This window comes from Spodoptera frugiperda, chromosome 25, assembly GCF_023101765.2.
Source record: "Spodoptera frugiperda isolate SF20-4 chromosome 25, AGI-APGP_CSIRO_Sfru_2.0, whole genome shotgun sequence".
Classification (NCBI taxonomy): Eukaryota; Metazoa; Arthropoda; class Insecta; order Lepidoptera; family Noctuidae; genus Spodoptera; species Spodoptera frugiperda.
In genome coordinates, this window is record NC_064236.1 from 21,323,665 (window position 1) to 21,337,466 (window position 13,802).

Genomic DNA, 13,802 nt, shown 5'->3' on the forward strand with positions numbered 1-13,802 from the left:
GTTCCTTCGACCCAGATATTTTTCCAAAAAACTGAAAGGAGGCAACTAGATATGAGTCACAGAAACCAAAAAAAGATTTTTTTTAAGTTTTGCCTGTCTGTCTGTTTTTCTGTCTGGTACGTTATAACTTCGAAACTACTCAACCGATTTGAACGCGGTTCACAGTTGGATTACATAATATATAATTAGGAGCATTGTCAAAAGTTTGTTTCGGCCAAAATAAGTTATGGCCAATTGAAAATTTACTTCAAGCACTACAACTTAATAGCTTAGTTAATATTAGTCACAAAAAATATATGTATATATCTTAATCTTAAAATTTATATGAGGTAACAAAATAACAAATAACGGTGTGCGCGGGCGCGGTTGTAGTGTTGAACACTGTGCTCGATAGATGGCGTTGAAAAAATACTTCAGCAACCCTGATCGCGGTGTAAAGATTCTCGGTTGTGTAATGACTATATGGGGTTCAATAGATCATTGTCGATCGTCAGTTGTCTATGATTTGATTCGGTTCTATATTTACCCGACTTCTTGTTGGTTTGCTTTTCGGTCGTTTATTGTGTTGTAAACAATTTGGAATTGATTGATTGGTTGTTTTGGCTTTGGTTTAAAACTAATCTGACAGTCAGTTCAGCATTTGTTCGACAGAACATAGGGTCGTGTCGAAACTGGTCCTAATTATTTTATTTTTATTAAGTTTAATAAAAATAAGGCCTTGGAGAAAACGGTCTAATTTGTCGCATTATTCCAGAATAGCTAAAAGCAGAAGGTTAGTTAGATAGCTAGACAAATGCGACTCAGTGACGATCGGCAACGCCATGCATTGCCTCGGTCTTTAAAAACCCCTTCTGAAAGAGAACCTCGGTTGTCCGCTGACCACGAGCGTCATGCGTTATTTCGGGCTTCGAAAACGTTTACTGAAACGCAGTCTCAACGGATTCTTATGCTTTATTTGAATAAAGTCGTGGCTACTTCAATTCATGTGTAGATTGTAACAGTCGTAGCAATGCGGTAAGTCATCACTATTTATTTAGGTTTGTCCACCTTTCACACCCAGTATCACTTTAGGAGTGGTTTAATAATAATAATAGTAATAGGCTGCGTCTACTCTTTTCTATATATTATTATTATAAGTTTGATATACACGGTGTAACAAAAAGGGGGTATCTATACATATCAAGTGCACGGTTTCTAGACAACATAACAAATGATATGGGAAGGGTTTTTTAAACTCATGTTTTCATTGAACGAAGTTATGAATTTTCCAATACATAAAATTCCAGAAACCGAACATCAAAATTAGGTAGATACTGGTACTAGGCGATCAGATTTACAGAAGAAATGTTTCATAATTAGCAAGTGACCCCTGCAGTGTTGTGATACGTTTATATGATGATTTAAAATCAAGAACCATGCGACACCAAGTATTTGGTACCAATTTTTTTTAACCTATTTTAAGCTGAAACTTTGTGTAGAGATTCTATTCAACCTGTATTCATCAGTGCTTCTTGATGTATGTATATGGGTATTTTGTTACACGCTGTATATATATGGTTATGCGAAAAGCGACCAACACGCGGGAGGAGCCGCGGGCAAAGGGTAGTAGTCAGTAAAGCGCTCGTTAAAATTTTAGTGTTGCAGGTGTAAAGTTTGTATCTACTCGGGCTCAAGCCTAAAGTTTTGTTGCTACCAAAAGTGGCATAAAAATGAGGTACTTACCAAGTAGTATAGGCCATCCTTCGTCGGTACCGAGGATCTGTTCGATGCCCAGGACTTGTGAGAGAAGTAGTCCTACGGTGACGGCCAGCTGGTTGACCGTGCCCAAACCTCCACGCAAGTTTAGAGGAGCTATCTCCGATATGTACATTGGCACTAATGATGTGTTTAACCCTAGGACAAAGAATATAATAATACAACAACAATACACATGTACAGCAATTTGAAGCAACTTTTTTGGTCACTTTATATTTATATAAAGTGACTTTTAGACAACAACAATCAATTTCAGTTTTAGCTCTTCAGACTTATGACATGGTGAATTCGGATCTTTCAAATAGGTCATTATTTCTTGCAATTCAAATAAAATGAAAGATACATATATTATAAGTATATTATTATTTTTCTTTCAACTTTCTACGAGCTACGAGTTACGAGTGGCTACGAGTGGAAGGATCTATTGGATTTCAAATAAATATAAGTTGTGCAATACGCTTTGGTTGGTATGCTATTGAAATGGATGGCATTCGATATTACGAGCACATTCTTGTTAAAGTTCCTGCACTACGATACGACATATGTTCGAACTTGGAAACGAAGTTTTGAAAAATATGTATTCTTATGTACATACACTAGGCAAATACGAATTGGAACAAAACATGAGTAATGGAGACCACTCCTTATGATATATATGTATACTCGTGCGTGATAGGATGTTTCTTGTGCAATTACTATCGTGGGACATAGTAAATCACCTGAAAGACACGACTCACTCTCGTATTTGTTCGTGAGTGAATGGCTACTTTCAAGCTATGACCGGGGCCCATAATTGTAGGTAACTTGCACAGCATGCGCGATGTCTATTTCATGGTTGTTTCAAACAGCCATTTGTGGGAACCAGTTCATGATCGGCGGCAAATAATTATAGTGCATCTTTATTTTAAATAACTGTCCAAAAAAGATAAGGCTTTTCGAATACCGATGTTTTACTGCAACATTCGTATTAAATTTGTTAATGTGACAACCATTTTTTTTAGTTTTAGAGGTTATGGTGTCTTTGACAACTAAATTCATTGACCGATATAATCTGTAGAATAAGACTTACCACAATTGACTCCTATGATGAACCTGCCGAATATGAGGAGTTCGTAGCAGTGTGATATTTTCGTGAACCCCATCAGACTCGCGCCGCTGATCCCGAGAATGTTGTTTAGCAGTAAGCCCCCTTTCCTAGTACAAACGAAATGTGATCATAATTTAAAATAATAATTTAATGTTATGATATTTTAAGTTGCTTTATGTAGCTTATTTCTCGTTGTTAGCTTTCCAAGAAACAAGATATTTTATTTTCTATCAGCAACCAGTATTTATGGACAAGATTATTAACACAATTAATATAGGCACGTCATTAATATCAACACACCCATAATTACTGTGAAATTAAATAGTTTTAGTTTAATTATCTGATGAACAAAATCATATGTTATCGAGAATGTTCTCTATAGAGCTTTCGTAGCTTTTCATTTTTATATAGAAACAATTACTTAGCAACCGTTTCTTTCTCGAACAACGCAGCCATTATTATGATTGGCCAGCGCCATACGGGCAAACGATCAAAGGTAAACAATACGCTGCCATTACTTGTGAACCGTGACGTCAGTGTGCACTTTCATTACTCACAAGTATTAGGCTAAGCGTGCCCTACGACTTTTAATGCGTGATAAAATTATCCCGTAATCGTAACATATGGATTTATAGAACACTGGTAACTGCGCGTTCTTTTCTGGTGATAATTAATCGCAATATTTAAACCTGGTGAATTGGTTTGCTGATAGGTGAGCTGGAAAGTGAATAGGACAGTTGGACTTGAGGTAAGATGAACTATGTTAACTATACAGTACAAATATGTCCGTAAAAGAAATAGTCATAATGTAATGAAATCGCCCGATCGAAAGTAGCCCTACAGGATCTACAGTAGATACTACCATGAAAACAGCGGAACATTGAAATCCGGCGCGTCCCACCCAGGGACATGAATGACTGTCTTGGATCCCGCAACGAAATAAATCAGAAGATATTATTAGAGGAGAAAAAAGTGAAAACGATAGTTTCCACTTTCCTTGGTGAATTTAATGCAGGAGACAGAATGACTTAAGCCTTAAGGCACAAAAGAGACTGCACAACTGGGAGAAGCCCGGTCGCCAAGCACCACGGAAATTTTACTTAAAACTAAAATACTAAATGGGTCCTATGCGTGAGCTGTTATGCTTGCTTCCAATAATAGGTATGGCAAAGACGCCTAAACGCACGTGTTACGCTCAGATTGCCAGAGACCACACTCCCAGAGTATGTGCTGGGCGGATTGCTCATGTAGCAACTCCGCTGTCGAACATTGGCACCATGGTGAATCAACGAGTTTAAATGAAAACAATTTGCTTTTAAAGTTGCCATGGCTAATAAGAAAGTGGGCAACACAGTGATCCACCTCCAACCATGTCCTCTCCAGTCGCTCATGCACGGATGGAAAGAACTGATAGAGGTGGCGGCCCTTGGTAGAAGATTCTCATCTACACTGCCATTCAGTTAGAAGTTCATCAGCCGGAGATTTGCATGCTTCTATTATCATTTTATTTGAAAATTTATCCTCACCAGACGATTTATTCAAAAGCAGCGTTTTAATAACAGTTTAGGGAACAGCGAGTAAAGTTCCCTAAGAAAAGGAGGATCCTCCGACCAGGCGAGGTGATCAGCCTGGCGGGCTTTCTGCCCAACTGTTGTTCGTTGGGATTTTCTATCCGTGTTAATTCGCATGCAATCTTAATATGTGCGATGCAGGATATTTGTGACGTCATCCATTGATTTGCTCGTCGATAGTCTATGTGCGACTTCTGTCATCTGTCATCTGTCACTTGTCAATGTGTCGCCACATCACTCCCCAAGACCGGAGGTCGATCCTGTTGAGACGGCTGTCGATGCTTGAGATGAGCGGTGCCAGAGCCAGTGTAGAATGTCCCTAGTTCCAGTGAGTCGGAACTGTGCCGCTGAATGCCCAGTGAGTCGGGTGAGCGGTGCAGGGTGATACTCCAGTGAGTCGGAGTAGTGAAGCTCGCAGTGTCCCACGGTGAGTCGGGGAATTGATGCTGCGAGGGTAGGTGCGTAGTGGCTGGCGTCTGCGTTGACGGGAAGAAGACGTCCTCAGACCGTGTGCAGAGAGTGCTGTGCCTAGACGCTGATGAGGCCGTAGGGAAGAACCAGGCTGCATATCTTCGATGTAGCGAGTGGTGGTCCCTGATGAGGCCGAGGATGCTGGTTGGCTGCGACTTGATTACCGCTCAGCGGAGAAGTGATGGGTGAGGGAGGTGGCGATGAGGATGACGGTGCTGATCTGCTCCGTGAAGGTTGGTTTCAATCACGTCGGGGGTCACCACTTTAGGGAACAGCGAGTAAAGTTCCCTAAGAAAAGGAGGATCCTCCGACCAGGCGAGGTGATCAGCCTGGCGGGCTTTCTGCCCAACTGTTGTTCGTTGGGATTTTCTATCCGTGTTAATTCGCATGCAATCTTAATATGTGCGATGCAGGATATTTGTGACGTCATCCATTGATTTGCTCGTCGATAGTCTATGTGCGACTTCTGTCATCTGTCATCTGTCACTTGTCAATGTGTCGCCACAACAGTTACGATAGGATTAACAGATATGCTCGTTGATGGAAGGTAGATCAGACACCGGTGAATCGGGCAGTATAGTTGCCCACGACCTAATCTGTTGATGATAATCATTGTCTGTCTCGGATACATCGTAAGGGATGAGTTCATCGAGTAGAACTTCCGTTGTCTCCTCAATACCAGAGGTGTGAACATTGTTGATTTTTATGTTCTGTACGAATGCCAGATCGACGGATCTGTTGGCTTTGAACTCATGGTACAGAGGCGACCACGGACCCTCGCTATCCAGCCTCTGCACTACTCTCTGCAACAGGTTACCCTTAGCTTTCTCCACTGAATCCCTATAGCGTGACCTGGCAACTCTAAACGCAATCAATCCTTCATCGAATGTAAAACCAGCAACTTTCCGTTTTTTTTAGTCTATTTAATTATTAGCGCTCTACGAAAGCATTTACTCTGTTCGACTAGATAATTATTCCACCAGTCACATCTGCGCGTGGGTAGTTCTTCGAAATTTGATTCTTCGACTGATTCATATGACCTAAATTTAATTTCACTTTAAGATCTGTAGCACGTGTTCATATGAAAATAGGTATACTAAATAACGTATAATTGAATGAGGGACTCGTTTTTTAAAAAACTGTTTTCGAGATATCGACGTACGAATATTTTCTGCCCAGATGAATCAGAAATTGTTAGAGATGAATCAGAAATCAAAATTAAAACGAAAAACTTTATGTAAATGAACTCTGTATTTATTCTTTGTATTTATTTTAATATCACGTTCTTTTAATTTCTTTTTAGCATACCATCTTCGAGTTCTTTCTCTGCTTGTTTTCCTAGCAATTTTTTGTTGTTTGGGTGTCAAATTCTGAACAGACGTGATTTTGCCTTCTTCTTTTTGTAATAATATGAAGCTGAGAGGAGACATACCCCTTGCACGTATAATTATTATAAATAAATACTACATATTAACAATGCCTACTTAAATTTTACACTAACCCACATAATACATATAATATAAGAAATACATTACTACTATTAAGTTTATACTAAGTCCTAGGTTAAATAAATGAAGTCTATAATAAGTTAGAGACAACCTTCAAATTTGCAACGCCTGAAGGCCGTTAAGTTGTACATAACATTTAAATTAAGACCTGTGTAATACCCATGCAAATAAATATTTTGAGTTTGAGTTTGTTTGCAAAAATAAACATACTTAATGCCGAAGTCACGGACACAGCTAGTGAAATAATATTTTAAGGGTATTGACACTTAAGATACGATTCAGTGAGAGATACGATTTTATTGACAAACTTGTATCAGGAAACATTTACATTGCAGTTAGTGATCTGGTTTCAAGTTATATTAAGTTCTTCAAGCCTAACTAAGCATGTTTTTAATGATGAAACGTTTCCAAATGTGTGTAAGTAAAATTCATGGTAACTTGATCTGATTTGAAATCGGAATGTAATATGTCTCAAAGGCCTAGGTTCACGCCTACTGCAGATAGGCTTGCCCCCTTTCTCATCATCCATATAGATGGATGATGGCCACTGTCAGTCAACTGGAACTATTTCCAGTGACTGACAATATTGACTTCACTGAAAGAGTATGTCAATCGTGAATGGTATGTATTTATCAAGCAGTGGTTCCACTTACCTTCCAAATCTGTTCGCGATCATGCCACCCGAGAATCCGCCCAGCATACCACCGATAGCAAAGATACTGACTGCTATAGAGTAAAGCCTGTTCACCGTGTCGTCTTGGAGGTCCATGCCGTACCGGTTCTTGTATACATCCTTCATGAAGTTTGCGATGTTCTGGTTTGGGACAAATAAAACATTTCTGTTAAACATAACGTCTCCTGAGGCAGGCACGAATGCATGTACTTCGCACGGCTCGGTGCTCGTACCAGAGACCGTTGTTTGGCAGTCACACGGTTCAAGTAACCGCAATCAGCAAGCTAGTTGCAAAACGTGGATGTTCTCATTACGTGACTTTAAAAATTAAAGTATAACTCTATTAAAATATATTACTTAATGTTTATTAAATTAGAATAGATTATAATTTAGTTCAATTTAATCCATATTACAATAGATATAAGACACATTATACACGGTTCTAGCATCGATTTGACATTCGGCAGTCGTAGGTACGTAGTTCTATAGTGTGTGGAGTTTCCTCTACCTAATAATTAGTTAATTGGTTCCTAATATGGCAATGGCAACATATTACTTTACGGTTGTGCCTGTGAGCCAAATTTCCATGAATTGATTGAACTATGTGTTTACCTCTACCAAATGTTTGACTTACCCAAATAGACCTAGCGTAATTATGTAGTCTTTGACGGAATTAGGCTTCGGATACAGTCGAAAACGATTAACTAGTAACTCCCATTGAATAAATAGAGTATAAATAAGGTCATTTGTGATTTCAAACGTAAAATAGAAAAAAAAAGTTAAATCGCATAATCCTTGAGAAAATCCAAAATTTAATATTTTCAAGATTTTGGTTTGCAGTACGTTTGGTAAATTCGTCAAAAGAGCTATCAATCCATAGTATCAAATTAGAATGTAATATAATATTCAATTCGAAAACCCAACAATTAAACTAGAAAGCGATCGTCCAGTGAATTGGGGTTTCATCAAATTCTATCGAGAAATAATAATTCGATTTAACTCCAATAAACCTGCAGTCTACACCTGTACGGTGCCTTTCAGAAGCTAAATAATTTGTATTTTCCATCGAGACGGTTCCTCTAATTGATTTACCGAGTCATTAAGTAGCTCGCCGGTTGCATCGTCGTCTGTTGTCGAGTTTGTGTGCATTTACTTTACAAGTTGGTGAATCCAATGTCGGCACATCGCTTCGGTGAATTTGTTTAGTACCCGCCGTAGATGGCTCCACTTCTCAAGTTAAATGATTCAGATGGAACGATTCCTCTCCTTCACTAGATTTATCCAATTTCGCGAACCTCTATTGAATTTTGCATCTCAATTGAAATTTTAATGAACGATATTGGAGAAATGCAGTTAGCTGTATTGAGATGATGCCTTTACAATATCGCTGCTTGAAAATAATGAAGGCTGCGGCTTTCTCAGTTCGTCTGAATTGTTTTTGTTGTTGGTTTCAAGATAACTTGAGAAAGGAAAGTTTCTAGACTTCTTCAATAGAAGAAGCAGTTCTTAGAATTTTATTTGTAAATAAATCACGTTATGATTTAACGATGGAACTCTGACTGTGTTGATTTTTAGTGTTACTATATAGCTAATGTTAGGTTTATGCTCATTATTTTAACAATGTATCTAGTAAAGCTCACGTGCGATCCATCAAGTTATAGCAGTATTAACCCTCTAACAAGGATATGTATGGTACATTGAATATACAATTGCGTCTCACCTTGCCAGGAGCGTTGATGACACCAGTGTTGTACCCGAACTGCAGCATACCCAGGACCGCAGCGAGGATTGCGTACGACAGGAAGAAGGTAAGGCCCTGGAACAAACAAACTTCATAGTACACAAACATAACACACATATGTAGTTAGGTGAACACTATAACACATGTAGAGTAGAGAGTAAAGCCAATTTTGAAAAAGTCAATTGTAATATGTACCATCTGATAATACTAAGCAGTACCACAAAGTCAACTTATAAAACTACAATAGTTATGAATATACGAACACAGAACTTAAAGGAAATAATACAGTTAGAGACAAACACACGGGGCAACAATTCGTCGAACTATTTGATGAGTAAGTTGAACAGTTAGGTGTAACAATTTCAACATTATATATTTCTTGGCATACATCATCACGATGTCAGCAGGTATAGGCCATCACTCATCAACCAGCTCTAAATTTTTTCTTTCACGCTACAGCTAATAAACTAATAAAAAAGCACTACAATACTTTCAAAGCTTAGGAAAAAATGGAATATCTACGTTTCCATAAATTATGTAGTTATCCAGATAGATTGTACGTATTAATTTGTTTCGATTACTATACGTCTACAAAATAAATATTGACAGGACTGTAAAAGTGTCTGGAAAAATCCAATTACCTTCAGTCGCGCAGAATAATTACATAAACTGAAATAGACTTGTTTTCCTTTTAACTTGTATGAATATTAAAATAAAGATTGTTGGAAAAATGGGAGACACGTTTTTATACGATTTGAGGAAACTGATTGCGTTGGAGCCTCGTGTTTGGTTAATCACGTTAAAGTATTCACGTTCTACGGTAGCCCACTCCACGTGCTCAGTCAAACCTATGCGGATGGTCGGAATTGTAATGAATGATGATTTATATTTTTTTATATCTCGTAATGATATCTAAATTTTTTTACAAGTGCAATGATCAGTTTTACGCCAATTTTCATTTCAGAAGCAATTGTTTTGGAGTATGTAACAAACTTCTGATGTCGAAAGAATTGTTTGATCTGAACATGTTGGTTCTACAAGACTGCGATACCAACCTTCAACGTAAAACAGCTTTTGCGAACTGTCTTCGGCTTTGGAACCTTGTGTATTCTACACGATGTCTTGCATCTATTATATGTGTAGAACATCATGACCTCACTTACTGCTGATGGGTCTACTTTCAGGCAACTAGTAGTGGCGTACTTTGCTGCTCTTCTGATGTCTTGAACCTGTTGGTATCCAATTCATCATGAGTTACCTACCTCTGCTAACGCCCTGACCGTCTGCCTGCCTTGAAGTTCCTTCCTCTGAACATTACGTTTCCATCCCTTCTCATCCTATCATTACGATTCCTTCCTTAACCGTGTGTCTTCCGTAATTAATGATAGCAAAATATTCATGCATGATTAAAGTAAGCCATTGTATAGTTCTAAAATAATGAAAATAAAATTTATTGAATATATTTAAAAAGGAATATGTACCTATCCTAATAACAAAACATAATAAATTATTTTTCAATTATAACTAAGTACCTGGTCGCGTAGCCTCACGTCTGTGTCCTTGTCTGCCCTGGTCATTTTTGCTACTTGATCTGCTTTAAAAACTTTTGTTTTTCTTTGCTGAGGCCGGCCTAACTAATTAAAAGCCTAAGCCTTATCTACTTTATTATAGAAATATCTTTCAAAGCTTTTACTAAAATATTATTGGAAACTAATTACATGTCGGTAATGACTGCGTACCAACTAAAGACTAATATTTTGTGAAACTACCGTTTTGCCGCGGCTTGTAACTTTGTGGCTTGAGAACGAAGAACAGTTGTTTTATTTCCTCAAAAGAAACCTCATTTAGAGGTGCTCGAGAGTCAAGCGGCCGGAGTTAGTCTCGCAGCGTTAACGGTCGGTAGTCAGTAGGGATACGCAGTTCTATGGGTTGCTTGTGTTTCCTACCTGTTCAAGCAGTCTGAGTTTCCTTCGCTGGGAGTGTTCCTCGAGTCGGTCGACGTATTCACGCAACTCTTCGATTTCCTCCTTCACTTGTTGCACCGTGTCCAACTCTTGCTTGATGGCGACCATGTCACGTTTCACCTGCAAATAATATCCATTTATAGCGAAAAATGTAGCAACACAGATACAAATCAAAGTCACTTCATCTACTTTCGAAATAGGATTAAAAATATACTTTGATATTGCTTTCGTCTGATACTGAAGGAAGCTCTTAAGATTCAATCTCTTAATAGACGGAAATGTTGTAACTTTGCTATATACATTATTGCAGTTTTCATCTCCTCGTTTCTTGCTGTTGTTCAACAAACGCGATATTTTTATGTGTTTTATAAATTTTAATGAATATAAAGATTGTTACACATTTCTAAAAAGTGTAGATGTTATTCGAAAACGTACCTATTTGTCGTATGGTATACCTATTTTTCTACCGACTTCAAAAAAGGAAGAGGTACTATATTTGGATGTTTGTTTTTTTTTTTGTATTTGTGTAACAATTAACTCCGACAATTGTGAACCGATTTTCAAACATATTATTGTATTTTTTTTAATTTTATACTCCCGAGAGGAGGGAAAATGAGGGGAACTTTTGAAAATATTAGGGGCGAGTAATACGTGTATTATGTTTTTGAATAAAGATTTCAAAACACTAAAATTTAATAAGGGTCTGAAGTGGATCTGATGATGAAACATAAGTACCAAAAAATCGCTCAAATACAAACACAGCATCGCAACTGTTTAAAATATCATTGAAGGTTTAAAAAATGCATATCAATCGTGTCGCATTCGAGGAAATACACAGATGATTGACCCTTTACTGGCATGAGGTAAATATAGCTGTCACAGGCTCTGCCCTACTGTCGCCGGGCAGTGAGCGTCGGCTGTTGATTAGGAAATTTGTTTTAAAGACTTCTCTTTACAATCCGTTCATTTGAGTTCTTTAAACTTTCTGTACTGCTTTTTTCTAATGAAGTTATTCACTTTGTTTATTTATCGGGAGACGGTTGAGCTTGAATGGCTGGCTTGTATATAGTATGCATGTATTTTCGAATCACTAATAGGAATATATCTGGAATTATTCCTGTCTATAATGCTTATGTATTTAAAAGAAATTTTAAAGAAAAAATGTTCTACAGAGGAATGCTCTTTGTAGTTTTTAAAGACTGCATAATGTTACGTAATTAGACTTGCTGTGACACAAAATCGTCACCACTTAATCTTGAGCAGTTAACGGATCAATCGATTTGTTAATCGTTTATTTAACCTTAAACAACTAAGTGTCTTGTAAATTCACTAAATCGTGTACACCTGTCTGTTTGTGTTCTTGTAACTTATTATTTTAAAATAATCCCTTAAGGTAATACAAACCTAAAAAAAATATAAAAATGTCGGAAACGTCATTAGTACGGGACTTCGATTTACTCCAAAACGAATGGATGACAACAAAAGAATAAAGATGGCGCACTTCAATAATTAATTGTGTCGTCACGTCTGTCGAAGAGGGGAGATTACGGTGGTTGATCCAACATTGCACGACAGTACTCTCTTGTGGTTTTGACCGTTGTTCGCTCGGAGTCGAGCGAACAACTACTACTACTGCTGGGATTACTGTCAGTCGATCAGTGATCAGTGATTGCAGTCGTTAGGGTCAACTCACGCCGCGTCGCGTAGCGAGACGCCGCGCGGCGCAGCAGAACGTGTCTACTCGCCACGGCTGTGCCGCGGCCGACCGTTACGTGTGCGTCTCGCGGCGCCGGCGAGGGCGCAACGCATCTCGGTGTGAGCTGACCCTTAGAATCAGTGTTATGAACTTGTTATTGAGTAACGGTGAACATTATTAGATTGGAATTATCTTTGATGCACTTTGTACTGGTGTACAAAGTTTGTACTTTCAAGGACTGAGACCTCTGAGTTTGTTTCGGTATTTCTTCTCACAGTAGTCTGTTGGAAATGCCGGCCCCATCAGTACGATCAGTTACGAGAATAAACAATCATTTCAAGAGTTTATTGTTTTATTGCTGCCTACACATACCTCTACATATGTGCGACGAAGAGGGCTCTCGCCCAAAGTATCGCCCACACCTCCTATCTCCGACATCAGAAGTGGGATTCTCCTTTCACACACCTTACCACTTTATCTTCGACAAATATATAACTTTCAAACCCAGTATTACCAACAGAGAATCGATTCATAATATCAACACTGACATTTACAAAAACCAATTTGAAAATCAATATACTGATTGGTTTCGCGCAGCACTACGATTGGCCCACGAGTCGGTAGAACCAAGAACTATCGAAATACAGACTTAATAATATTATAATAAACTCTGAATAAATTTTTTGTAGCGTTTTTTTAATAACTTTAATTGTACTTAATATCAGTTGATTGATAAGCGCGGGGCTACGACCTTACGACGAGCCCGGGTCGTCTCAAACACAAACTCAAAATATTTATTTGAATGTTTAGGTATTATACAATATACAGGCCTTAATTTAAATGTTACGTACAACTTAACAGCCTTTTCAGGCGTTGCAAATTTGAAGGCTGTCTCTAACTTATTATAGACTACATTTACTTAACCTAGGACTTAGTTTATATTAAGTATAAACTTAATAGTAGTATGTTACTTTAACCTTTATGTATTTTTATATGTATATTTTGTAGTATATTATGTTGTGAGTATATTAATAGTGGTATGTATATCGTATTGTTAATATGTAGTATTTATTTATAATATATAGGTGTAAGGGGTTATGTACGGGTGTAGGTTTTGGCATTTAATTTTGTTGTCCTGTTTTCCTTTCTTCTTTTATGAATAAAAGCATTTTTGTCTTCATATTATTACTTACTTGTATGAGGTCATTTACAAGTATTCTTTTTCTATATCAACAATTAAAATTTAAATAAACACTTAGTAGTGCGAAAGTAGTTATTTAAAATTCACGTATTCGCTGTAATAGTGGTAATAATATACAGTTGCAGTCAAACGGTT

At 37.7% G+C, this 13,802-nt stretch overlaps 1 protein-coding gene across 8 annotated transcripts in view; it reads right to left on the bottom strand.

Annotated features, from left to right (window-relative positions):
- LOC118267774 (glucose transporter type 1) overlaps positions 1-13,802 on the bottom strand; it is a 133,095-nt gene that overhangs the window by 16,057 nt on the left and 103,236 nt on the right. For all 8 annotated transcript variants that reach the window (XM_050704086.1, XM_050704092.1, XM_050704087.1 and 5 more), the window contains 5 exons: positions 10,753-10,890; positions 8,786-8,881; positions 7,046-7,206; positions 2,825-2,949; positions 1,723-1,893 (listed from right to left, as the gene is read on the bottom strand). In XM_050704086.1, the coding sequence (XP_050560043.1) occupies positions 1,723-1,893; positions 2,825-2,949; positions 7,046-7,206; positions 8,786-8,881; positions 10,753-10,890 (691 nt within the window). The remainder of the gene's footprint in view (positions 1-1,722; positions 1,894-2,824; positions 2,950-7,045; positions 7,207-8,785; positions 8,882-10,752; positions 10,891-13,802) is intronic.